This window comes from Hevea brasiliensis, chromosome 2 (assembly GCF_030052815.1).
Source record: "Hevea brasiliensis isolate MT/VB/25A 57/8 chromosome 2, ASM3005281v1, whole genome shotgun sequence".
NCBI lineage: Eukaryota > Viridiplantae > Streptophyta > Magnoliopsida > Malpighiales > Euphorbiaceae > Hevea > Hevea brasiliensis.
In genome coordinates this window covers 90,509,003-90,533,920 of record NC_079494.1, presented here as the reverse complement: position 1 = coordinate 90,533,920, position 24,918 = coordinate 90,509,003, and the positions used below count along the sequence as shown (strand labels likewise).

The 24,918-nt window shown below is 35.4% G+C and overlaps 1 protein-coding gene across 6 annotated transcripts in view; it reads left to right on the top strand.

Annotated features, from left to right (window-relative positions):
* Nucleotides 1–572: 572 nt before the first annotated feature.
* The window catches only part of LOC110663331 (chloroplast envelope membrane protein), a 55,476-nt gene continuing 31,130 nt past the window's right edge, over nucleotides 573–24,918 (top strand). The window contains exons 1-4 of one of the 6 annotated variants that reach the window (XM_058135948.1): nucleotides 573–1,641; nucleotides 2,806–2,891; nucleotides 10,736–10,909; nucleotides 12,015–12,129. In XM_058135948.1, coding sequence (XP_057991931.1) covers nucleotides 1,018–1,641; nucleotides 2,806–2,891; nucleotides 10,736–10,909; nucleotides 12,015–12,129 — 999 coding nt within the window. In that variant the 5' untranslated portion in view covers nucleotides 573–1,017. The remainder of the gene's footprint in view (nucleotides 1,642–2,805; nucleotides 2,892–10,735; nucleotides 10,910–12,014; nucleotides 12,130–24,918) is intronic. The other 5 variants (XM_021822592.2, XM_021822590.2, XM_021822595.2 and 2 more) reach the window with 5 other exon arrangements.

The following is a 24,918-nucleotide window of genomic DNA, read 5'->3' as shown; positions in this document are numbered from 1 at the left end:
ATCATTTCTTTACCATATTAAGATTATGTTTAAAACTTATATTTCTAACTTAAAATTTATTTTTAGTAATTAAATTTATATTATATAATGATAAATTAAAATAAAAAAGAAAATAAAAGAAAAGAAAAATCTCCACAAGAAACCCTCCCGTCATGCTCCCTGATGGTTAGTCTTCGTCTCAACCTTATTCTTTTGTGGAGTGGACATAGAAGAAGCAATTTCCACCCTCAATCCGCTCTATTACTAGTTTTATAATTTCGTTACACACTTTCATCTTTTTATTTGTTTTTTTTTTCAACTTTTATTGTTGATGGTAAACATTTTCATCTTTAAAATTTTTTTAATATTATAAATACTTTTCTTTAAATTTTTGTTATTATTGACATTTTATTCTTCATTCATCGCCTTTTAATTAATGATTAAATTTAAAAATTGGACGAAGGGGCTAATCAGTGAGATCAAACGTAAAAAATTAAATAATATATTTTTTAAAGTATAAATTAAGGGTGTTAAATAGTAATTTACAATAATCTATGACATTTGGGCTTTCCGCTCCTCTCTCAAACGCCGTGAGATTACCCCCTAACGTTTATTTCGATTTACGTTCATGCCACAGTTATTGCTCTTCTCTGTATAAAACCCCAAAGGGTTGTCATGTCACTTGGACGAAATGGGTTTCATCCGGACGCTATCCCAAAACCGTTACCTTATTTCAGCTTCACTGTGCAAAGAAATTCTACTATCTTTTCTGCTTGTCAACTGTTGAAGTTAGAGGATTTCTGGGTCTCTGGAGTTTTTTTTTTTCCTTGTTTTCTTTTCTCGATAGAAGAATTTGTTGTTTCTTATGAGCGATTTTGCCATTTCCAAGGGGTTCTTATGCTTAATTCTGCAAAGAAACTAGCAAAACTCAAGTATGTAATGCCTTTCTTGAATTTTAGTAAGCTGCTTGACAGTTTGTTTAGTTTAATTTGTAGTGTGTTATTATTTTGAGAAGCCAAAAAGGATGGGATTTTGTACATGTTATTCTTAATGAGCAATTCAATGGTGTTGTGCCAGAGTTTAGTCATTATTGATCAAAACCCACTTAGGAATTCTTTATCTTCTCTTGCGTCACCCAATTGTTTGCTCCAATTGAGTAGAGCAAGGAGGGGATTTTGTGAGATAGTACCAAATGCAAGGAAGAATAACAAACGTAACTCAAAGAAAAGAAGTTGGTGGCAGAGGTTCTTTTTTGATGATGATGGCAATTGGCTTGGTTTAAAAGATGATGATATGCTGGAGGATGAATTGTTAGAAAGTTCAAGTGATGAAGAGCTGTCGGAGGAGCAGAAGTTTGAGGCATGGAAGAGGAGAGCTGAGGCCATTGTGGAGTTGAGGGAAGCACAAGAAGACATGTTGAATGAGGAGAGTAGGAGGTGGGAGGATTGGATTGTGGACGATAGTAATAATCATAATGTGAATGGTTCTTGGTGGAGTCAAGAGTTGGATGGCAATGGTGCAGCAGAGGATGTGCGGTCTGATCCCAGTGACCTCGTTCCAGAGAAAGGGTTTGTTGAGTCAGTTAGAGATTTGGTTCTTGGTAGGGAAGAAGAGGATTTGCTCTATGAAGACCGTGTCTTCAGATATGCCTCCTCAAATTCGGTATACATTTATTTTTAGCTTCAAGTTAGCATGCCTTGTGCCATCCTTCATTTGGTTTTTGAATGATTTTGATGTGTCTATATGCAAGCTTTTCAATTTATATGACTGTCAAATTATGTATGAGCATAGGTCTATTGAGCTTTTGGGGTTGTTGAATTCTATTCGATCACATGCATTCTCACACATAGGCCTTTTGCTAATTATTAAGTTTATAATCTATGGATGCACTCAAGCAATCTTCTCAGAAACTAGAATTAACATTGTGGTCTTCCATGCAATGGCTTGAGCCATAATATTGGCTTTGCATGATACAACACTCTATCTTATAGAGCTGAACGTGCAGCCTTCTAGCAAATAATGGGCACAAGAAAAGATGAGTAGTCCTAATTCTGTAAAGCAAATAATATATGGTGATAGGATCTCCGGCTGACAAAGAATTTATTAGCACTAATGGTAGTTGAAGTCTTACTCATTAATTTCTTGATATTAATGTGTTTTTAGAGCATGCTTACTAAACCAAAAGTGAGCATGTTTGGCGTTAATGAAAGCATGTTCTTAGAGCACTTGTACTCTTCTACCCTAGTATGCTTTTAATGAACTCATTTTGCTGTGTAGCAGAATTCCGGAATTGCATTGAGATTTGAATGAACCAGAGGATTTCTCAATGAAATACTATTATGTTAAGAAGAATCAGATAAAAATATCATTTACATCACTGATATTTGATGATGTCAAATGATCAAAGTTTATGGTGATCAAACTGTTTATAATGGAGAAAAAGAAAAAGAAAAGAAAGAAATTACAATGGACAGTGTTGAATACATATATTGTTGTTAGATTTGACTTTTCTTGAACTTTTCATTGTCACATTCCTTATCACACCCCATATCCCATGTCAATAGTGCAGTCTCGGTATATTTTTTTTTAGGTCCCAAAAGCAAAAAAAATCCAGCTAGTGCTGTTGCATGATGGGCCAGTAGGGTCACATTCCTAGTTACATATGTTATTGTAATATGTCTTTTTATTTTTTACTTTTTTCATCCATGCTTTGTCAACCTGATTTTTTTTTTTTAATTTAGTACTGTGAATAATGCGGTAATTCATGCACATTTGTTTTCATCAATATATGATTTGACACTCTAGACTTGTTCATCCTTGTTACAGGCTAAATTTCTGGCAGTATTAATATTAATTCCTTGGGCTCTGGACTTTGCTGTTCATGATTATGTTCTCATGCCCTTTCTTGACAGGTAATGGTTAAGACATGATGGTTTTGCCTGAAGTGAATATCTTATACTTTTAGTGCCCACTGCAGTGATCTAAATACTATTTCTTCTGCATTTTTTTTTTGGTTATTCGTGTGTAAAATAATGCTTGTGTTGAACACTAACATTATAGCTTTTTACCATTATCATTATAAAAAGAGGTAGGGGCAAGGCTCTTCCTTTTTCAGTAAAACATTCTGAGACCAGGAATATATGATGAAGCATTCAGTTATTCTAAAAAATGAGACTGAATGAAGCTGACCAAAGGTTATTCTCTTGCAATAATGGTAAAGGCATTCCTTCAGCTTCTCCGTTCAACTTGTGCAAACTCCAAAGAAAAAACCCACCCAAATTCTGACTTTGGATTCAAATGGAAGCGGAACAGCATTTCCCTAGGAAAAGAGCTCTATTTTTTTTTTTTTTTTTTTGATCATGCACAACTACAAAACCACAAATACTGCTAAGCAGAAAACAATTATAATCGAAAAACCGAACCGAATTGAATCATTCTAATTCAGTTTTTCAGTATAAATGGTTTGGTTCGGTTATTTAGGTTAAAGAAAAAACGAAATAACTGAACTGACCAAAATTTTGTTCCTATACATACTCAAATAAAGGGTAATTGTACATGCTATGAAAATTGGTTTTTCAAAATTTATGATTGCTGATTTTTTTCTCCTCTAACATTCTGAAATCTTAATAGCCAAACAGGTGCTGAAGAAAAACAAAAAAGACTTGAATTCCTTTTACTTTCTCAGTAATTTACTTCTAGAACATGAACTGAATCAACCCGTAATTTTCTTTCATGTTCTGAACAGCCAAACAACACATTTTAGCCTAAATAAAAAAAAAAAAAACCTAGGAGTTAAACTTTTTTACTTCGTTTTAGTTTGTCTGCAATCATACACAAAGTTTTATTATATTTCTAATTTTCCTTGTCGAATGGCAAAATTAACTGAACTAACTTGTTTTCCTTCATTTTCTCAATAGCCAAACAAACACACAAGAACAATAAGAATCAAACTTCCAAATTTCCCTTAGTAAATAAAACACAAATACAATTCAATCATCTAACACCATCTCAACATCCAAACAAACAATATCAAGGATAATCAGAATCAAAATTTCTGATTTCCTTTTTAACTTTTTGGCAAATAAAAAACAAATATGAATGAGAAAGATTCTTATTTAAAAATAAATAGTTAGAAAAGAACCTAGCTAAAAATATCAAAATTTTTACCTTGGCATGTAGAAAAGGAGATAGATAGGGAAGGCATTTCAAGCAAGAATTGATGGAGTATCTACACATTGGGCACATGTAGTCATGCACCACTACCATGGAAAGCCACAAGCTAGATGAAGTGAGGGTGCTACTACTTTACTAGAAATTTACAAAGTTAGAAAATGGTGGATGAAGTAGAAATGTTGGGGAAAGATTAAATAGGATTGGGTTATGGAATTGGGAGGGGAAGGGGAGTCGCATCAATTAAGAAAGGGAGAGTGGGTTATGGCAGGTAAGCAAGAAAATCATAAATTTATAGGATAGGAATGAATAGCCTAGATTGAAACTTAGTGTTTATAATGATGGCTCAGTTGTTGCAAGTCTAAAACTGATTAATTGAACCAAACTAATTAATCTATTCGATTCAGTTCAGTTTTATACATACGTTCGGTTTGGCTTTTATTTATAAGCATTTAGGTTGTTCAATTATTTTGGTTGGTTCGAAAGTGAACCGACTGATTGCACAGTCCTAACCACTATAATTTTGTTCCATAAAGATTTTGAGTGATATTGTGTTCCCCTACCCTTAAGTACAAAGTTCACTCACACTAGTGGAAGAAACATTCTTTCTTGAAAGGATCAGAATTTTTTTGTTCTTTGATCTCTATTTGGGTGTCTTTGTTGTGTTGCATTCTGTTTCCTTTTTCTAGCTTTTCCAGATGTTTTGCAAGTAGATCCTTGTTTGTAGCTAGTGGGGGGTTTTCTTTTGTCTTTATATTCTCTCTGCAATTGGGTCACACTTCATTTTTGTCTTTTAATGGATTTTATTGTTAAAAAGAGTTTGTATAGCTTTTTTCAACATGTATTTCACTATTATGACTAAAGGATATGAGAGTTTGATGAGTTGACTTAGGTGGCTGATTGTAATTGGGCAGGGCAGTATTCTGTTATTTTGTACAAATAGGTAGTTCAGTATAAATAAGAAGAAGGTACTTGTAATTGGGCACTCTTAAAATCAATAAGCAGAATTCTTTCTCACTTCTTCTCTAATTCTCTCTGAATTTCTCCCCTTTATGTTCTTTTCTCAACCAAGTTTCTTTCTATTTCTTCCTCTTTCTATTTCTTTGTTTCGAAAGGCTTTATAGGTCTGTTATGTAATAGTTGGTATCAGAGCTTGGTTCTGAGGTGGGATTGCTTCCAAATCTTCTCACTACGGTTGCAACTATGGGCAAATGAATGGGAGTCTCCTCAATTCCAGGTTTTTCCCTCTATTCTTCGTCGTCTTCTTCTTCTTCTACCTTTCTTCATATCTTCTTTCTTCTTCCCTGAGATTTCTTCCCTCTCTTTCCTCAAATTCTTCTTCTTTCTTCCCTGAAATTTCTTTCCTTCTTTCCCTTTATTTCCTTCTTCGTCTCAGCAGATCCTATTTCTTCTTCTTTCTTTCTTGAAATTCTTAAATCAAATTTCTTTATTCTTCTATTAATTTTTTGTTATTTCTTCTATTTTTCTTCTTTAATTTTTCACTATATGCATTCCAGGAAACCTTTTTCTTGAAATTCTTGAAATTTTTCTATCAAGAATCAATACAACAGATGTCTTTCTGCTCTTCTCTTTTCTCTGATTCTTCCTTTCAATTCTGTTTCTCTTTTCAACTAATCTCTCTCTTAGATTTTCTTTTAGGGTTTCAAGTCCACTTCTTTGTGTTAGACCTCTATTACAGGTCTGTTTCGATTGACATCTTGTAGAAATATCAAGAAAAATATTTGATTCTTTCCTCTCAATTTCCCTCTATTTTCTCTAATTTCCCTTTTGTTTTTTTTTTCTCTTACAACTCAACTCAACTAAGCCTTTATCCCAAAAATTTGGGGTCAGCTATATGGATTCGCTTTCTCCACTCTGAACGATTTTGGGTTAAATCCTCAAAAATGTGTAATGCTTCTATGTCATGTTGTACTACTCTCCTCCAAGTCAATTTAGGTCTACCCCTTTTTTTCTTTCTATCCTCTAACCTAATGTGCTCTACTTGTCTAACTGGAGCCTCCATATGTCTACGCTTCACATGACCAAATCACCTCAATCTCCCTTCTCTCAACTTATCTTCAATTGGCACTACTCCTACCTTTTCTCTAATACTCTCATTACGGATTTTATCTAGTCTAGTATGTCCACTCATCCACCTTAACATTCTCATCTCTGCAACTCTTATCTTAGATGCATACGACTCTTTCAGTGCCCAACACTCACTACTATATAATATAGCCGGTCGTATGGTTGTGCGGTAAAATTTTTCTTTCAATTTGTTGGGAATCTTACGATCACATAAAACTCTCGTGGCACGTCTCCACTTCAACCATTCGGCTTTAATCCTATGACAAACATCCTCCTCACTGTGCGCACAATAGTAGTTGCTCCTTCATACATATCTTTCAATACTTTTTTTTTTTTTTTCTCTTGCACTAGGGAATTTTTTTTCCCTTCTTTCCATCAGTTTTTCTCTTCAAGAATTGTTAAAGGTATCCATGGAACTACAACCTTGGCAAGAAAAGATCCTACTAGATGTGCTTGAAGGTCTCAAGAGAATGCAAGAAAAGTTGCGGAGCACATCTGAGAAGCTTGACTTCAGTGAACAGAAAATTGATGAAGATTACCTTCTTGGAAATTTAAGCCATATGAATACCAAAATGCCTCAAGTGAAGTTTCCAGTAAGAATGACAGGGGTACTGTTGAGATGGAGCAGGAATTTCTTCTTAATATGTCTAGTGTAAGTGAGGTTTCTGAAGAGGAGAATGACGAAGATGTAGAAGATAGAAACCTGGGAATTGAAATTTATTGTGGTGATGATAGGGAATTAGAAAGGAATGACGAGAGTAAGGCTAAAGAGAAGGCTATCTCCCTTGATAACAAGTTAATTTTTTGTGAGAGTGGAGATGAGTAGAAGGAGACTTAAAAGGAGGAACAAAAATTTCAAATTACAGAGGGTTATCTAGGAAATAAACTGATTTTCAATACTTGAAAGATCATCATCAGGGTTTGGATTTAGAAACTTCCCTTGTCAATTCATGGTTTAAAGAACTGGAGCTTGGAAATACTTCAGATGACGAACATGGGAAGAGAGTGAGACTTGCTAATGGCAACACTTTTAAGAAGGTGTTTTCTCTAGGAAAAGGAGTTGGGTTTTGTTCTGTAACTAGAAGTGATACTGAAGGTAGTGTTCTTGCTGTTGGAATTGTTGAAGCTTTTGCAAGCAAGAATGGTGTTTATGTTGAGAATATTTTAAATCAAGGAGAAGATGTGAAAGTTTTGGAAGAAGATGGCTGTGGGAAACAGTCTTGGGATTTTGGGGATAAAATAGTTGAGCTGGGATCTTGTAGGCATATAATACTTAAAGAGAATGGATTTGAAATGCAGAGGAGGCAGAAGAAGAAAATCCAATTTTGTCAATGGAAGATTTCTGCACTGAATGTGGTGGAAATGCCAACAATAATGACACTACTGCCTCTATTTCCAATTTTTCTTTTCAGAGCTTTGATGCAAATGATTATAGATTTAGCGAGCATTTAAGGGTTAACTTCTTTTATTCATTCTTGGGGACAAAAATGATTTCAAGGGGTGGGAAATGTTATGACTAAGGGATAGGAGAGTTTGATGAGTTGACTTAGGTGGCTAATTGTAATTGGGCAGGGCAGTATTCTGTTATTTTGTACAAGTAGGTAGTTCAATATAAATAGGAAGAAGGTACTTGTAATCAGGCATTCCTACAATCAATAAGCAGAATTCTTCTTTCTCTCTTCTTCTCTAATTCTCTCTGAATTTCTCCCCTTTCTGTTCTTTTCTCAACCAAGTCTCTTTCTATTTCTTCCTCTTTCTATTTCTCTGTTTTGAAGGGCTATATAGGTCTGTTATGTAACATCCACAAGTAAATTAAGTGTAAAGAGGAGTTATGAGAGTATTACTTGACAAACATCTGGTGATAAATTTTCTTGTCACATGAAGCATTTGTTTAAAAGAATGTGGGATCATTTGTCTCTACATTTGCACCTAACAAGATACTAAGCAGTGACATTGTTCAAATAATGACTAATTTTACTTTTTTCTATATGATATACTAATTGTCACTTTTGGTTAGATCTACAGCTTCTACAGGGAATATATAGTATTATATGTGGGGGCTAAATTCAAAGGAGTTGTTTAATCTCTATAAATTTTAATTTGCATTTTGATCTACCTATGGCAAAAGCATTTTGTAGTCTTATGTTACCGATTCTTGAATCAAAAGAGTCAATTCATTCATTAAATTAATTTACTAGTTCCTTTAAGATGAAATCTCTAATTTCTTCATTTAAAATACATTTATTTAGGCTTGGTGATATATTAAAGTGTCGCATTTCTGATTCAATCACATGCAAGAAACATTCTACGCCCTTCTAGGATATTTGTTAAAGTTAATTAATTCTTGGCCCTAACCTAGTTGAGGTCAGTTACAATCACCCTTTTTCTCCATTCCGTTATGTTTAGGGCCGACATTTCTACAAGGTGTTTTTGATATCAAATGACTTTTACCACTTCAACCCATTTCATTTTTGACTTTTTTCCCCTTATTTGCTCCTATTTGAATCCTGTTATCTATGCCAATACATTCACTGATTTATGCTGGGTATAAATAAACCATCTTTAGTGAACATCCTTTTCGTAGTTGCTAAGTATTAATTGTTCCTTAAATTAGGCATTCTTGATTGATAATTATCTTATTCCATTAGCGTGGTCTCTTTCGATTTCATTTCTCCTTTTCAAATGTGTCCATTGTACTTAATAGGTTAAGTGGAGCATAATAATGCATAAGGGAATAAAAACTTGTTGGCATTTTGCAAGCACACCGATTATACCAAGTAGTATGGATGCTTATCATTTCCTTGAGGATGGCATTGAGTACCAGACTATGACAATTGTGATTATTTAGATGATCAAATTTGGACTAAAATTAGAAGTAGAACCTAATTATCACTAATATTAATCAATTACAGCTAAATAAATCAAATTACCAATGAATAAAAACATTCCAGTGTTAGGGGTTCACAACTTCAACTAACTATAATCTATTATCCTATGCATTCAATTATGGGTAATTATAACTTTGAAGGAGAATAACCTTTGGTAATCTAATGTCCTCTCTCATGGTACAAAAGATGTATTTTAACAAAGTTGACACCTATTCTCAAGGTATTGAAGTGATTAAAATCCTTTAGTTTCTTTGATTATTCAATTAAATTCCTCAAAAGGCTTAAACCTATTTCTGGGTCAAGAATCCTAGATTCAACTTCTTGCCTTTCCTATATCAAATTTCACCTTTTAGTTCTTCATCTGATATATTAAATCATGCCAAGTGAGGTACCAAACACCAAGCAAGCATTAAACACACAAGATATTGAATTAATTAAAATTCCCAATTTATTGAATAAAAATCAGATCATAATCATAGTCAATTAGAAGTGCTACATCCCTACTCCTAGAAGAAGGAAATTACTCACTCGTGTTGTCTACAATCAAAACCATTAAAAGAACAAAACTTAACATCAAGAGTGAAAGATCTAGAAAACCCGGAAGATTTGACAGGTTGAACTTTCGGTTCCGTAGCTTGAAAAATTCTGCAAATTTACTCGTCCTTCTTCACCTGATCTCTTGCTTTCTTCTTCTCAGTCTCTTGATTGAAGTGTGTCTTAACCAAAGAATTGATCTTCCTTTTATTCTCAAGTGATTTTGAGTTTTTAGATCCCTAGGAGACTCCCCTCTTTTTGGAAATAAGACAGAAAAACGTGTGTTTGAAAACTGGAAAGTCCGTCATCTCAGCCTAGACATGTCACATGAGCCCTCTACACGCATGGCCATATTTCATTCTGGATTAAAGTGCCTTTTCTGACACAGGCACTAGCACAGCCGTGTAACGTTCTGCCTTTGAAGCACTCTTATCAACTAAACTGCATGGCAGGCCTTGCATCTCCTTTCCCTTACACAACTGAGGCTCTGCCAAAACTCAGCTTCTTTCCATGGCCTTGCCCGTGGTTCTGTTAAGCTCCTCACAGCTGGCCTCTGCTTTCCTCTGGCAAGATGCTTCTTAACTTCCAGATTAGAACAATTATTTCCTTTCTTTGCCTCCATGCAAAATATTTGCTCCTAAGCATCCATTATTCACATAATCATATCAAAGGAAAGATTTTAAATAAAGAAATGACAAACTAATAAACTAAAAATGTAGAAAATAAATGAAATTTTTATTAAACATCAATAAACCTTGCACAAGGTAGACCCTTAATTTATGTTTTTTGTTCACACATCAGAATGCGTATTGTTATTCATTTAATTATTTGGGTAATATGGCTCTTGGCTAATCAGCCAATTTCAACACAGTACATCGTGCATCTTTAGACAATGTGCACAAGACCTTGCAGTATCTTCATAGGTGGTATGTTGAATGCTATTACACTGATTATTTATCTTTTTTAGCTAAAGCATGCTTATCTCACTTGAGAATTAATTGTTTCTTCTAGTGATAATGAGTGCACTTGGAGCTCTGAATTTCTGATGAAGTCCAGTGACCCCTTGCCATGAACAGGTATGTGAAGACTGTACCACTTGCAGCACAGATGCTTGATGTGAGAAGGAATCAAAAGCTTGAAATGGTTAAGGAACTAAACACAGAGCGAGCAAGATTGCGGCTTGAAGTAGAGATTGGCAAATCTCCACCTCTTTCTGATGAGGAGGTCTGGTGGGAGTTACGGCACAAAGCGTAAGAATACAATTGTTTGTTTACTCCTTTTACTACTATTATCTATTACGCTATATTTTTACTTCCCACTCATCCATATATAATGTAAACAGTAATTTACTTTACTGAAGAGTAATCAGTGGTGTTCAACTTCAACCCTCAGATATCCACATCACCTTTGTATTGCATTCCTGTAATGGCTCAAATTTTAAGATTCAAAAATTTCACCATGGTTGTAATTGTGCCATTTCATGTGAGAAAATTACAGAAAAAAGTAAAACAAGCTGTATTTTCTTGCTGGTTACTTTTTGTTCGTGTTTTTCGTTAATTTTTTTTTTCCTCCTAATACTTCATATGTGGAAACCCGTTATGCCTTCTTAGATGGCTGTACTGTGGTGAACCATGGGCAAACCTACAAATAATGATGAAAATGCTATTAAAAATTTTTGGAAGTGCAAAATTGACCTTGTGAATTATACAGGACAAATTGTAAACATGCATCATAAATTTATTGATTTTCAACAAATAAGAATCATATTATTATGACACATTTGAAAGAATGTTGTAAGAAACGCTTTCCAATATGTTCTCTTGTGCTTTTTACATGTTAAAAATAATGTGTTTGTTGTGAAGGGGCCAAATATCTATTTCTTTAGTACTGTTAGTTCAAGAATATCAAGTGTAATATTTGGATAAGGCAGGTAACAAAGTGTAACTGGTAACAAAATGGAGGATTTTTTTAAATTAGTTTTCCATTTCATTTAGATAGTAAGTATACTTGTAATGTTCATTCTTTGCAAATTTTCATTACAATTTGGAAGAATTCTACATCTCTTTGCATGTGAAGCATATTCTGCCCAGCACCTCCCTCCTTCCAACAAAAAAGGAGGAAAATGCGGAAACAAGGTGAAGTTGTGTGACGTGATGAATTTTCATAATTTTATTGGAAAATTACACATTACTTATCAAATCCATTTTTACTCCTGTTAAAAACACAACTGGGTATGATATTCATATTTGTTTTTTCATAAATGCAAACACCTTCATACAGCTTTCAATATGCCCTTTCTCTAGGGAGACTGGGAAAGTGCTACTCTTATTGGCTTCTCATTTTTCTCTGCAACAGGTTGATGCTACGGGATGAGTGGAGGTTAGAAAACCGTAGAGCATTTGCCAACATATGGTCAGATATGGTATTTGGGATCTCATTGTTCATTCTTTTGTACTTCAATCAGAGTAAAGTGAGTTACAAACCACTCTCTTTGCATAATGCTTTTATATATGAATTTCAAGGCTTTATATAATTGTGGGAAGCACATCATCATTGCTATCATTGTCATTGTTATCATCATGATAATCATCTATCAAATAAAACTTTACGTAGTGAAAGCAAGAATAGTATCTAGGATAATCATTTTTACTACCCAGAGCAGTTCAAAATCAGCCTTACATGTGTCAACCGCGTATAAAGAAGCCAGTGTTATTAAGGTGAAAGGCAACACTAAGGCGACAAAGCACCTTATGGTCTTAGGCGAGAGGTGAGGCGAGGCGAGGCAAGGCGAGGGGCCTTTTTGAAACAAGGCGTTATAACATTAATTGCCAAAATTATATATATGTGTGTGTGTGTGTGTGTGTGTGTGTGTACTTATAACATAGAAATTCATACTTTTAAATAGATGATAAGTAAAAAAAGCATATTAAAAAGAAAAAAAAAACATTGTTTGCACTATATCCATATGTAATATAAGAGAAATTAAAAAGAGTGCATACCTGTATTTCCAACTTAAGTATAAGATACAAGTGACAATGTGAGACTGTAAAATTGAAATATATAGCATAAGTAATAACGCAAATAATAATAATAAGAGATGTTAGAAAAAAGAAATAATTCATACTTGCATTTTCAACTTATGTATAAAAAAAAGTGATGCTATAAAATTATACATAATAAATAAAAAATTAGAAATAGGTCATAAGTCATAGAATAGAAAATATAAATTATAGAAGTTCAGACTTTAATAATGTAGAAAGAGATGATTCTTCTTAAATTTCAATTAATCTGTACATGGGTATATATATACAATTGATTCCTATAATTGTGTTCTATTAATAGGAAGAAATCCTAAATAGGAATACATAATATACAGAGAAATAATATAGTGATTGACTTTCCATAACACTCCCCCTCAAGTTGGAGCATAGATGTTAATCATGCCTAACTTGTTACAAATATATTTAATTCTTGCTCCATTTAGAGCTTTTGTGAAAATATCTCCTAACTGCTCTCTAGTTTTGACGTGTCCTGTTGAGATGATCTGTTGTTGAATCTTTTTACGATCAAAGTAATAATAAATCTCAATATATTTGGTCTGCTCATGAAACACTGGATTAGAAAAAATATGGAGAGCAGCTTGATTATCACACCACAATTTCGCAGGCAGGGAGGTCTTAAAACCTGTCTCATCTAGTAATTTAAGTATCCACATTACCTCACATATTGATTGTGCCATGGCTCTATATTCCGATTGAGCACTAGATCGAGAAACTACACTCTGCTTCTTGCTTCTCCAAGACACTAAATTTCCTCTAACAAAAACGTAATATCTAGTAGTTGACCTCCTGTCAACCTTAGATCCAGCCCAGTCGGCATCTGAAAAACATTCAACATTCAAATGCCCATGATTACCATATAACAAACCTCTTCCTGGAGCACCCTTCAGATAACACAAGATTTGTCCCAAGGCTTCCCAATGAGCAACAGTTGGGGAAGACATAAACTGACTTACCACACTAACGGCATAAGCAATGTCAGGACGAGTGACTGTAAGGTAGTTCAATTTTTCTACCAATCTCCTGTATCTCTCTGGATTTTCAAACAACTCACTATTCATTGTTAACAGTTGTAAATTTGGAGTCATTGGTGCATTGCAAGGCTTAGCATCTAATTTTCCTGTCTCTGTCAATAGATCGAGGACATATTTTCTTTGAGACAAAAAAATATCCTTCTTACTTCTTATAACTTCAATACCCAAGAAATACTTTAACAAGCCCAAGTCTTTGGTCTGAAATTGGGTTTGGAGGAAGGTTTTAAGAGATGAAATACTTGCAGAGTCACTTCCAGTGATGACAATGTCATCCACATAGACTACCAGGAGAATTAGGCCAGCCTCACATTGCCTATAAAATACTGGGTGATCACACTTACTCTTTTGTATACCAAATTCCTGTACTGCTTCACTGAATCTCCCAAACCAGGCCCTAGGGCTTTGTTTCAAGCCATAAAGAGATTTCTGAAGCCTATAAACTTTACCCAACTCTCCCTGAGCAACAAACCCAGGTGGTTGCTCCATATACACCTCCTCCTGAAGATCACCATGAAGGAAAGCATTCTTGATATCCAATTGGTGCAGGGGCCAATCATATGTAGCTGCTAAAGAGATAAACAAGCGAACAGAATTAAGTTTAGCTACAGGAGAAAAAGTGTCAGAGTAATCAACCCCATATGTCTGAGCATATCTTTTTGCTACAAGGCGTGCTTTTAACCTAGCCACAGAACCATCAAGATTCACCTTTACTGTAAATACCCATTTGCAACCAATAGCTTTCTTACCAGTGGGCAAAGGCAACAGTTCTCATGTACCATTAGCATATAAAGCCTCCATTTCCTCTTTCATAGCAAAGCACCAGTCAGGATGAGACAGCGTCTCACCAACAGTATTAGGGATAGGAACAGAGTCTAAAGAAGTAACAAAACACCGAGAATAAGAAGACAATTGATTATAAGAAACAAAAGAAAAGATAGGGTAAGTGCATTAACGCTTACCTTTACGAAGAATAATGGGCAAGTCTAGGTCAGAATCATGATCAGTATGAGGTACAGGATCTCTCAACGAAGTAGCTGGTGGAGGATCTGAGTCAGGAATCTCCAATCTCCTGAAATAAACAAGAACAACGGGAGGTAGAGTAGGTCTAGAGACAGAAGGAACAGGCTGTGGGAGAGGACTAGACATTGGTTGGACAGTATATATTAAGAGATCATCCTCCTCCCCCTGACTCTCATACACAGATGATTGAGGAAAGAATGGAGTAGACTCAAAAAATGTAACATCTGCATAAACAAGATAACGATTAAGAGTAGGAGAGAAACAGCGGTACCCTTTTTGGAGCCGGAAGTACCCAAGGAAGACACATTTGAGAGACCTCGGATCCAATTTAGTAACCTGTGGACGAACATCACGCACAAAACAGGTACAACAAAAAATACGGAGTTCAACAGGGAACAAAGATTTTGTAGAAAACAAAGCAGTATAAGGAATATCCCCATTAAGTACAGAAGACGGCATACGATTGATAAAAAAATATGCCGTAGAAACTGCATCCTCCTAAGAGTGTTTAGGAACTTTCATATGAAAAAGAAGAGCACAAACTATCTTAAGAAAATGCCGATTTTATCTTTCGGCCACGCTATTTTGGGATGGGGTATCAACATAGTAAGACTGATAAAGAATGTCATTTTGTGTCATATAAGACTGAAATTATGCTGAAAAATATTTTTTGACATTGTCACTTCTTAATATGCACATAGAAATATTAAATTGAGTTTTGATTTCATTACAAAAGGCACAAAAGATAGAAAACAACTTAGAACGATTCTTCATTAAAAATAACCATACAACACGAGAGTAATTATCAACAAAAGTAACAAAATAACGAAATCCAGTTTTAGAAGTAACAGAACAAGGACCCCAAACATCAGAATGAACCAACTCAAAAGGGGATGAAGCCCGTTTATTGACTCTAGACACAGAAGGCAAACGATGATGTTTTGCACACTGACACGACTCACATTCTAGTACTGATAAAACTAAAACTGAGGACACAGCTTCTTCATGGTAGACAAAGAAGGATGACCCAATCTACAATGAGCTTCAAGAGGTGTTAAGGTACTGGAGCAAACAAGCGACCGCGGTACATGATTTTCCAGAATGTAGAGACCACCTGACTCACGTCCTCTACCAATAATCTGCTTCGTCGTAAGATCCTGAAACAAACACTGGTCAGGAAAAAAGGAAACAGAACAATTTAAGGTACGAGTAAGTTTACTAGTAGAAAGTATATGAAAAAGAGAATTTTGGTAGACACAAAACAGATGACAAAGAAATTGATGAAGTCGGGTTTGCAGTTCCAAAACCCATAGCACAAGAAGTAGAACCATCAGCTAAAGTAACAGTAGAGGAAGTGAGATTAGACTGAAAAACTTATGGAAGACTAGAATTACCTGTCATGTGATCTGTCGCACCAGAATCAATAACCCATTTGGATGAGGAAGACACAAGGCATTTAGTGGATTTACCTGACTCAGCGATAGCAGTGACAGGGGAATTTGTAGGCTTTAAAGATGCCTGATACTGGAAAAACTATGCAAAATCCTCTGCAGATACCAAAATAGTTTTCTCAGAGGAAGATATTGTAGAATCCTCTGCTGTCATATTTGCCATCTGTGATCATTGATTTTTCCTCTTAAGTTGCGGACAATTATATTTTGTATGGCCAGGCTCATGGCAATAATAACAAATGACTTCTCTTGAGTCCTGATTAGAACTAGCCTCCCCATTACGCTGATTACCTCTGTTGCCTGTAATTCCTTCTTTACTTCCTCTTTTATTACCCTATTGTCCATTTGGATTACGGCTAATAAGAGTACTATTGGCAGGCTGTGAAGATTGAGTATTCTCTGTACGAAGGACCCGTGTGAACGTATCATGCAAAGAGGAAATCTCAGAACTGGAAAGAATTTGAGATTTAGTAGTCTCATACTCTGAAGAAAGGCCTGCAAGAAAACTCATAACAGCTAGTTGCTCCCATTGAGCCTGCTGAACTTTCACATCAGGATTAAATGGCAACAATACATTAAGTTCCTCATATACCGGTGTAGAAAACAGAGAATTTGAAAAATTTTCTTTTATATTTCTTCATTCTAAAATGATTTACAAGCATTCTAATTTATGTACAAAGGTTAGGACTAACTAGGAAACTAATAATAGCTAATAAATACAATGATTCCTAATTATATTCTAATTTACAGCTAATTTATACTGATTAAGGGATTTACACTAATTGAGGAATTCTAACACTCCTCCTCAAGTTGGTTCATGTATGTTGCACATGCCCAACTTGCAAACTAGGATATGAAATCCCTTACAACTTAGTCCCTTAGTGAACACATCAGCTAACTAGTCTTTCGACCCTACGTAAGAGATACTTAAGGAACCATTGACAACTTTTTCTTTTATAAAGTGTCTGTCAATCTCTATATGCTTGATCCGATCATGCTAAATTGGATTGTGAACTATATTGATGGCAGTTTTTTTTTTCACAGAATAGGGACAAACTACTAGTTTTTCAGCAATTTTAATTCCTCCATCAACTTTCGTAACCACAATAGTTCAGAAATACCTTGAGCCATTACTCTAAACTCAGCCTCTGCACTGGATCTAGCTGTTACATTTTGCTTCTTGCTTCTCCAAATGATTAGATTATCACCAACAAAAGTACAGTAATCAGATGTCGATCTCCTATCATCAAGAGATCTACCCCAATTTGCATCTGTAAAGGCCTTAATCTGAAGATGGCCATGCTTTGAGAAAAGTAGTCATTTCCCAGGTGCAGATTTTAAGCATCGCAAGATGCGGAAAACAGCCTCCAAATGAGGTTCACGAGGATCATGCATATACTGACTTACTAGACTCACTGCATATGCTATATCTGGTCTGGTATGCGAAAGGTAAATCAGTTTGCCAACCAACCTCTGATATCTCACAATATCCACGGATTCCCCAATTCCAGCTTGCAATTTGTGATTTGCCTCAATGGGAGACTCTTCTGGTTTAAATAGATATAGTATGTACTTCCTTTGAGAAATAAAGATTCCTTTATCTGATCTGGCAATCTCTATTCCAAGAAAGTACTTTAGCCTTCCCAAATCTTTGATTTCAAACTCCTGTGCTAGTTGTTCCTTTAGATGAATCATTTTTTCTCTATCATCACTAGTTACCACAATATTATCTACATAGACAATAAGCAGAGTGATCTTACCCCTATAGTGTTTTATAAACAAGGTGTGATCAGCATTTCTTTGGTAGTATCCAAAAAAATCATAGCTTTACTAAACCTATCAAACCATGCGCTAGGTGACTGTATTAAACCATACAGTGCTTTCTTCAATCTGCAAACTTTTCCTTTGGTCTTCTCATTCTCAAACCCTGGAGGATTTTTCATGTATACTTCTTCTTCCAAATTACCATGTAGAAAGGCATTTTTTACATCAAACTGCTGCAAATTCCACTCAAGATTTACTGCACATGATAGTAAAATTCTGATGGTATTCATTTTAGCAACAGGAGTAAACGTTTCCTGGTAACCTACTCCATACGTTTGTGTGAAGCCTTTTGCTACTAGTCTAGCCTTATACCTTTCAATTGAACCATCTGCTCTATATTTCACAATAAACACCCACTTGCATCTAATTGGTTTTTTCCCCATTGGAAGAGTAACAAGTTCCCATGTCTTATTCTTTGCTAGAGCTTTCATCTCCTCCACCATGGCTGCCTTCCATTTTGGATCAAGACATGCTTTCTTCCAATCTTGTGGGATAGAAACAGAGGAAACAGACAATAGAAAGGCTCTATAGGATGGAGACAAAGAATCATAGGAAATGAAGTTAGAGATGGGATGTTTAGTACAGGTTCTAACACCTTTTCTGAGAGCAATAGGAATATCAAGATTATTATTAGAAGAAGAAAGAATAGACTGAGAATTAAAATTAGACTCTTCAGGAACCAAAGGAGACTCATCACATACCTCAGGATGTTCAGGAATTGAATCCAGAGATTCCGGTTGATTAGCAGTTTCCTGCTCGATGGCTATATCTGTCTTATTGCACTGAGTATAGATTCTCAAATCTGGTCCATTCAGTCCCCCTCGAGATTTAGGTGACTCCCCCTGAGTATGATTATTAGGTATAGGCTTTAGACCCACATTTTCCCTTTGAAGTTGAAAGTTGGGAGTGCACAAAAAAGAAGGGAAAGAAACCTCTTCTTCCTTCCTATGCTCCCCCTGAAGAGGAAGATGGAAATAAGATTCAGATTTCTTAAAGGTAACATCCATGCTAACAAAATATTTCCGTGTAGGAGGGTGGTAACACCTATACCCCTTCTGAGTACTGGAATAACTAACAAAGACACACTTGAGGGCTCGAGGTTCTGACTTCCCCCTATTAGGCTGATGAACAAAGCAAACACAACCAAAGACCTTTGGAGGAATAGTATATGAATTTTTACCTTGCAAAATCTCTAAAGGACTCTTAAACTCCAAAGTTCGGAGTGACATCCTGTTAATAAGATATGCAGCACAAAGAATTGCATCCCCCCAGTAAGGTTTGGGAATATTCATTGTAAACATAAGAGATCTAGCAACCTCAAGTAAATGTCTATTTTTTCTCTCGGACACTTCATTTTGAGCACTAGTGTTAACACAACTAGTTTGATGCAAAATTCCGTGTGACTTCAAATATTCCTGAAAAACTCCATTCATATACTCTGTACCATTATCAGTTCTCAGAATTTTAACATGAGCATCAAACTTGGTGCTAATCATTTTGTCAAACTACTGAAAACATGAAAATACTTCATTTTCCCTTTCATCAGATATACCCAAGTTAACCTACTGCAATAATCAATAAATGTCACAAACCATCTATAACCTAATAAAGATATAGTTTGAGCAGGCCCCCACACATGAAAATGGATAATTATAAAAGTAACTAAAGCCTTATTATTTATTGCAGGATAAGATTGTCTAGTATGTTTGGCAAACTCACAAGCATCACATACTAATGATTCAGTTTTGCATTGCTTAAACAAAAGAGGATAAAGTTTCTCTAAACCAGTAAATGAAGGATGTCCCAAGTCTCCAATGCTATTGAATAATTTCTTCCTCAGCTCCCATAGACTGTCTCAACATGGCCTGATCAACACAATCATTCAATAGATATAGCCCATCTTGCAGTCTACCACTGCTAATCGTTGTTCCTGTTATCAACTCCTGAAACACACAGTGAGTGGGAAAAAATTCAATTTTGCAGTTGAGAGCTTTTGTGATAGAACTGATAGACAAAAGGTTAATAGGAAAGTTAGACACATGTAAGACAGAACTAAGACTTATAGTAGGAGTGCATTTAATAGAACCTGTTCCAGAAACATTTGATAAGGATCCATCCGCAATGCGGACTTTTTCTTTGCCTGAACATGGAGAATAGGATATGAATTTATTCGAAGAGCCTGTCATATGTTTTTTTGCTCCAGAATCTATAACCCAAAATGAATTATTATTATTGGCAAGAAAAGCATTACCTGAGTTGACGAAGTTAGAAGAGGCAACTGTAGTGGATTGTGATTCAAGCTATGATAGAAAACGTCTCAGAGTCTGTACCTCTTCATTGGAAAACATCCCTGTGATAGCAGTATCTTCAGAAACACTCACAGCCTCATATACATTTGCTTGTGATCTAGCAGAGCCCATCCTTTTTCCTCCACACCCTTTAGTTGGGCAGCTGTGCAGCTTCCAACATTGTTCTTTGGTGTGCCAAGATTTCCCACAGTAGTCACAATGCAAGTGATCCTTATCTGATGGACCATATGACTGTTCTCGAGGAGTTAGCAGCCAGCCTAGCCTTATCAATAGCTGTAGAATTGATCATGACACTTCTTCTGCTCTCCTTCTGCTAAACATAAGAGTATGTCTACCTTAAGGTGGGCAAAGGATCCTTACCAAGCACTTGGACCAGAATTTGATCATACTCCACATTTAGCCTAGCAAGAAAATTATATATGCGCTCCTTCTCAACCAATTTCTGGAACTTAACTGCATCAGTCGGACATGAAGCCTGAAAGTCCTGATAGAAATCCAACGCTTGCCATAGACCACTCAGTTCCGCATAATACTAAGCAACAGTCAACTCACCTTGTTTCATTTCATGAACCTTGTTCCAAAGCTCATAAACTTGTATATCATTCCCAACTTGAGAATAAGTCTGAGAAGCAGTACTCCAAATGGTAGCGGCACTGTCCAACAGTAAATACCCACGAGCTATATGAGATTGCATAGAATTGATGAGCCATGACATAACAAGAGAGTTCTCCAACTCCCATTGGCTGTAGGTAGAATTAATACTTTCTGACTTTTTTCTATCTCCAGTGATATACCCCTGTAGTCGTCTAGCTTGAATGAATAGTAGATAAGATCTAGACCATGCGAAATAATTAATTCCATCCATCTTTACAGGACTAATTTGTAAAGAGGGATTATCACAAACAAATCTAGTCTTTGTTTCAGAGGCTTTCTTCTTTTCATCAGTCATTTTTCAATTAAAAAAAAAATAGGTACTGAGACAGAAAGTAAGAAATTGGGCAACGGAAGGTACAAAAAAAAAAGTGCAAACTAGGTGTGGAAACACGTTGGTCAGAGGCTCGCCGGACAGGGAAGGTTATCGGCAAGAGGCGGTGTCGGAGAAATCACCAAAAAAAAAAGAGTGCACGCACCGGCACGTAAAGAATGACGCGAGATTTTTGGAGGCATGTGAGCTCACACGCTTCACTGGACGGCGGCGGGACTCCGAGAGTAGGCTGATCTGCTGGTGTCCTTCCTCCTCAAGTGGGTGGTGACAGTCACCTCCCTTCCTAGAACGACGTAGAAGCTTGACAAAAAAAAAATTACCCAGAACTACACTGTTCACACTAATAAATTTTGGCACTGCTATGATACCATGTAGAAAACAGAGAATTTGAAAAATTTTCATTTATATTTTTTCATACTAAAATGATTTACAAGCATTCTAATTTATATACAAAGGCTAGGACTAACTAGAAAATTAATAATAGCCAAAAAATATAATGATTCCTAATTATATTCTAATTTACAGCTAATTTACACTGATTGAGGGATTCTAACAACCCGTTTAAAATCTATAAAATAAGCCGTGAGAGACTTATCCTCTTTTTCAGCACGGTAGAATGCCTTACAAATATCATAAATACAGGAGATATTTCCTTTACCAGAATACAAAAAATCTAAGTAATCCATCAATTCTTTAACAAATTCACAGTGATTAATTAAATTAATTACCTCACTGTGAATCGAGTTCCGAAGTTGCAAAAACAACCGAGCATCCTCCCTTAGCCAAGTTTGCTGTGTATCATCAGTAGGTGGTTTTTTACTAAGGTGATCATCCTTATCAATGCTACGCAAATAAATCCTAACAATCTTACTCCACTTCAGGTAATTCGAACTATTAAGTTTGTGTTCCGTGATCTTAGTCATCACCGGAATCACATCAGAAATAACATTCTTATTGTTTGCCATTTGTTGAGACAAAGAAAAACTAACTGAAACGCTAATCCAAAGTACTTATAGTCGCAAAATAACTCAAAATCACAAATCAAGCAAATACCGAAAGAGGATCTGAGAGCCAAACCTCAGAAGTCCTTTAATGGTGTACTGGACCAGGCAACAGTACATAGTGGTGGAATGAGGGGGTTGAGGTGACGCCGACGATGCTGATCGGAGTCAAAATGACTGGTGGACGCGCCTCCACGTGCCAGCGAGTGAAGAAACGGCGAGAACCTGAGTTGGGCACGTGAGCCTCACGCGCTTGGATACCAGCGACCGGATCAGAGGGGACGGCTGATTGGCGGCCAAGTACTCTCCTGAGCTAGGTGGTGAGAACAAATAGTCACCCTTGATAGATGACATAGGGTAACAGTGGGTTTCAGTCCAAAAACAGACGGGAAAGAAATTCCAGATTTAGATTCCTTAGTGAACCAGCTCTGATACCATGTAGAAAGAGATGATTCTCCTTAAATTTCAATTAATCTGTACATGGGTATATATATACAATTGATTCCTATAATTGTGTTCTACTAATAGGAAGAAATCCTAAATAGGAATACAGAATATACAGAGAAATAATATAGTGATTGACTTTCCATAACAAATAAATAGAAATAAGTTATAGTCACAATAAACAAAATGCAAGAAATACATAAAAAACTTATAACTAAAACTAATCATCATCAAGATTTTCAAAATCATCTTCATTTTCAACAACAACCATCACAAATTCTTCCTCCTCTTCATCATTAACTTGCGAAGAGATGCACCTCTCATTGGACAAGGCCTTCGAAATGATGGAGTCTCAACTGGTGTTGATCTTGCAACCAATCTCAATTCATAACGAGATTCAGAAACTTCAGCTGCTTAACCAACATCACCCCAGGTCAACACGTCATCCATGAAAACAAGATAATCATCATCATCATCATCATCTCCATCGCGTTTTTCTAATTCACCAAGCAACCTCTCATTACTTTCATCAATATTTGCCAAATCAACAGGAGTTGTGCTATCCCCAAAATTGTGTCGGCGTAGCAACGCTCTATTGTACTTCACATATACCAAATTATCTAAGCGTTCTTGAAATAGCCGATTTCTTTTCTTATTATGAGGCTGTCATTAATTTTACAGTAACAAATAAGTTAAAACTTCAAACTTAAAAGGTTTAAAATAAAATAACAAAGTAAGAATATATATATATATATATATATATATATATATATATATATATATATTACTTACGTACTCAAATACACTCCAATTTCTCTCACACCCACTTACACTACATGTAAGATTCAGAACCCTTATAACAAACTTTTGTAAGTTAGGAGTTGAAGAATCATATATTTTCCACCAAGTAGCTATTAAAATATAAAGCTAATGATTGTTAAATTCATAATATAAATTAATAAATGAGCAAAATGAAAAATTAATAAGAATGTAAATTAATAACCTGGAGATTTAGTTGTTCTTCCTCTAATAGCAAAGGGAAAACCAAAGGTCCTCGTAGCTGCCTTGTATCTCTCAATTTCATCAAAAGAATCATGTCCACTTCTGCTGAATCTTTTTCCATCTTATGAATGCACGAAAGCAATCCCGTATTGACCTCTTCGTCAGACTCAATTCTCATCTTATTTGGATAAAAAAATTCAGGATTCAGAAAGTATCCAGTAGCATGCAAAGGACGATGCAATTGAAGTGACCATCTCGCATCAATAATCTCAAAAATGCTCTTGTATTTCTTTTTATTGCCATTGAGTGAGTTAGCAATTGTTTCTTTAGCCCTACCATAGCTTCATAGATATATCCCATGGCGGTTTTTTTTTTTTTTTTCTTTTTTCTTTTTATTATCAAGCAGTTGAAGCACACAAACAAAATGACCAGAAACTTTAAGAGCATAAACAACATGATTCCAGAAAGCAGGACTCAAAACCGTCCTTTCACATCTTTTGCCTTTCACTTCTTTAGCCATTTACTAGTGGTCCAGCTTTTCGAAGTAAACATTTTTCTAATGTTGGCCTTCTGAAGATGAATCCTTCCCAGTGTAATAAAAGCAGTAGCAAATCTAGTTTGCCCTGGCCTTAGCAATTCTACTCCATTAGTAAACTTACGCAACATATTTAGAACTCCTGAAGAGCCATATATGAAACCAATAAGCTCAATAGCTTTGCGAAATGTTTCTTTGAAAACATGGATCTTAATAGTATCCTCCAGCATCAAATCTATACAATGGGCTGCGCATGGAGTATAGTATAGATGAGGAAAATTTGCTTCCAATATTCTCTCTGTAAAAAACATGTAGAAAGATTCATTTTGTTAATAATAAAAATAAAATGATATTTTTTTTTTCGGTAATGGAAAAAATTAAATAAAAATTTTACCTGCTGCAACATTGTTTGATGTGTTATCTGTAACCACTTGAACCACTTTTTTATGACTAATTTTCATCAATTCTTTCTCAATCAAACTAGCCAATGATGCCACTGTCTTTGATTCATCACTTGCATAAACTGATTTAATAAATACACTTCCTGTTGGACTATTAACCAAGAAATTAATCAAGGTTCTCTCTTTTCTATCTG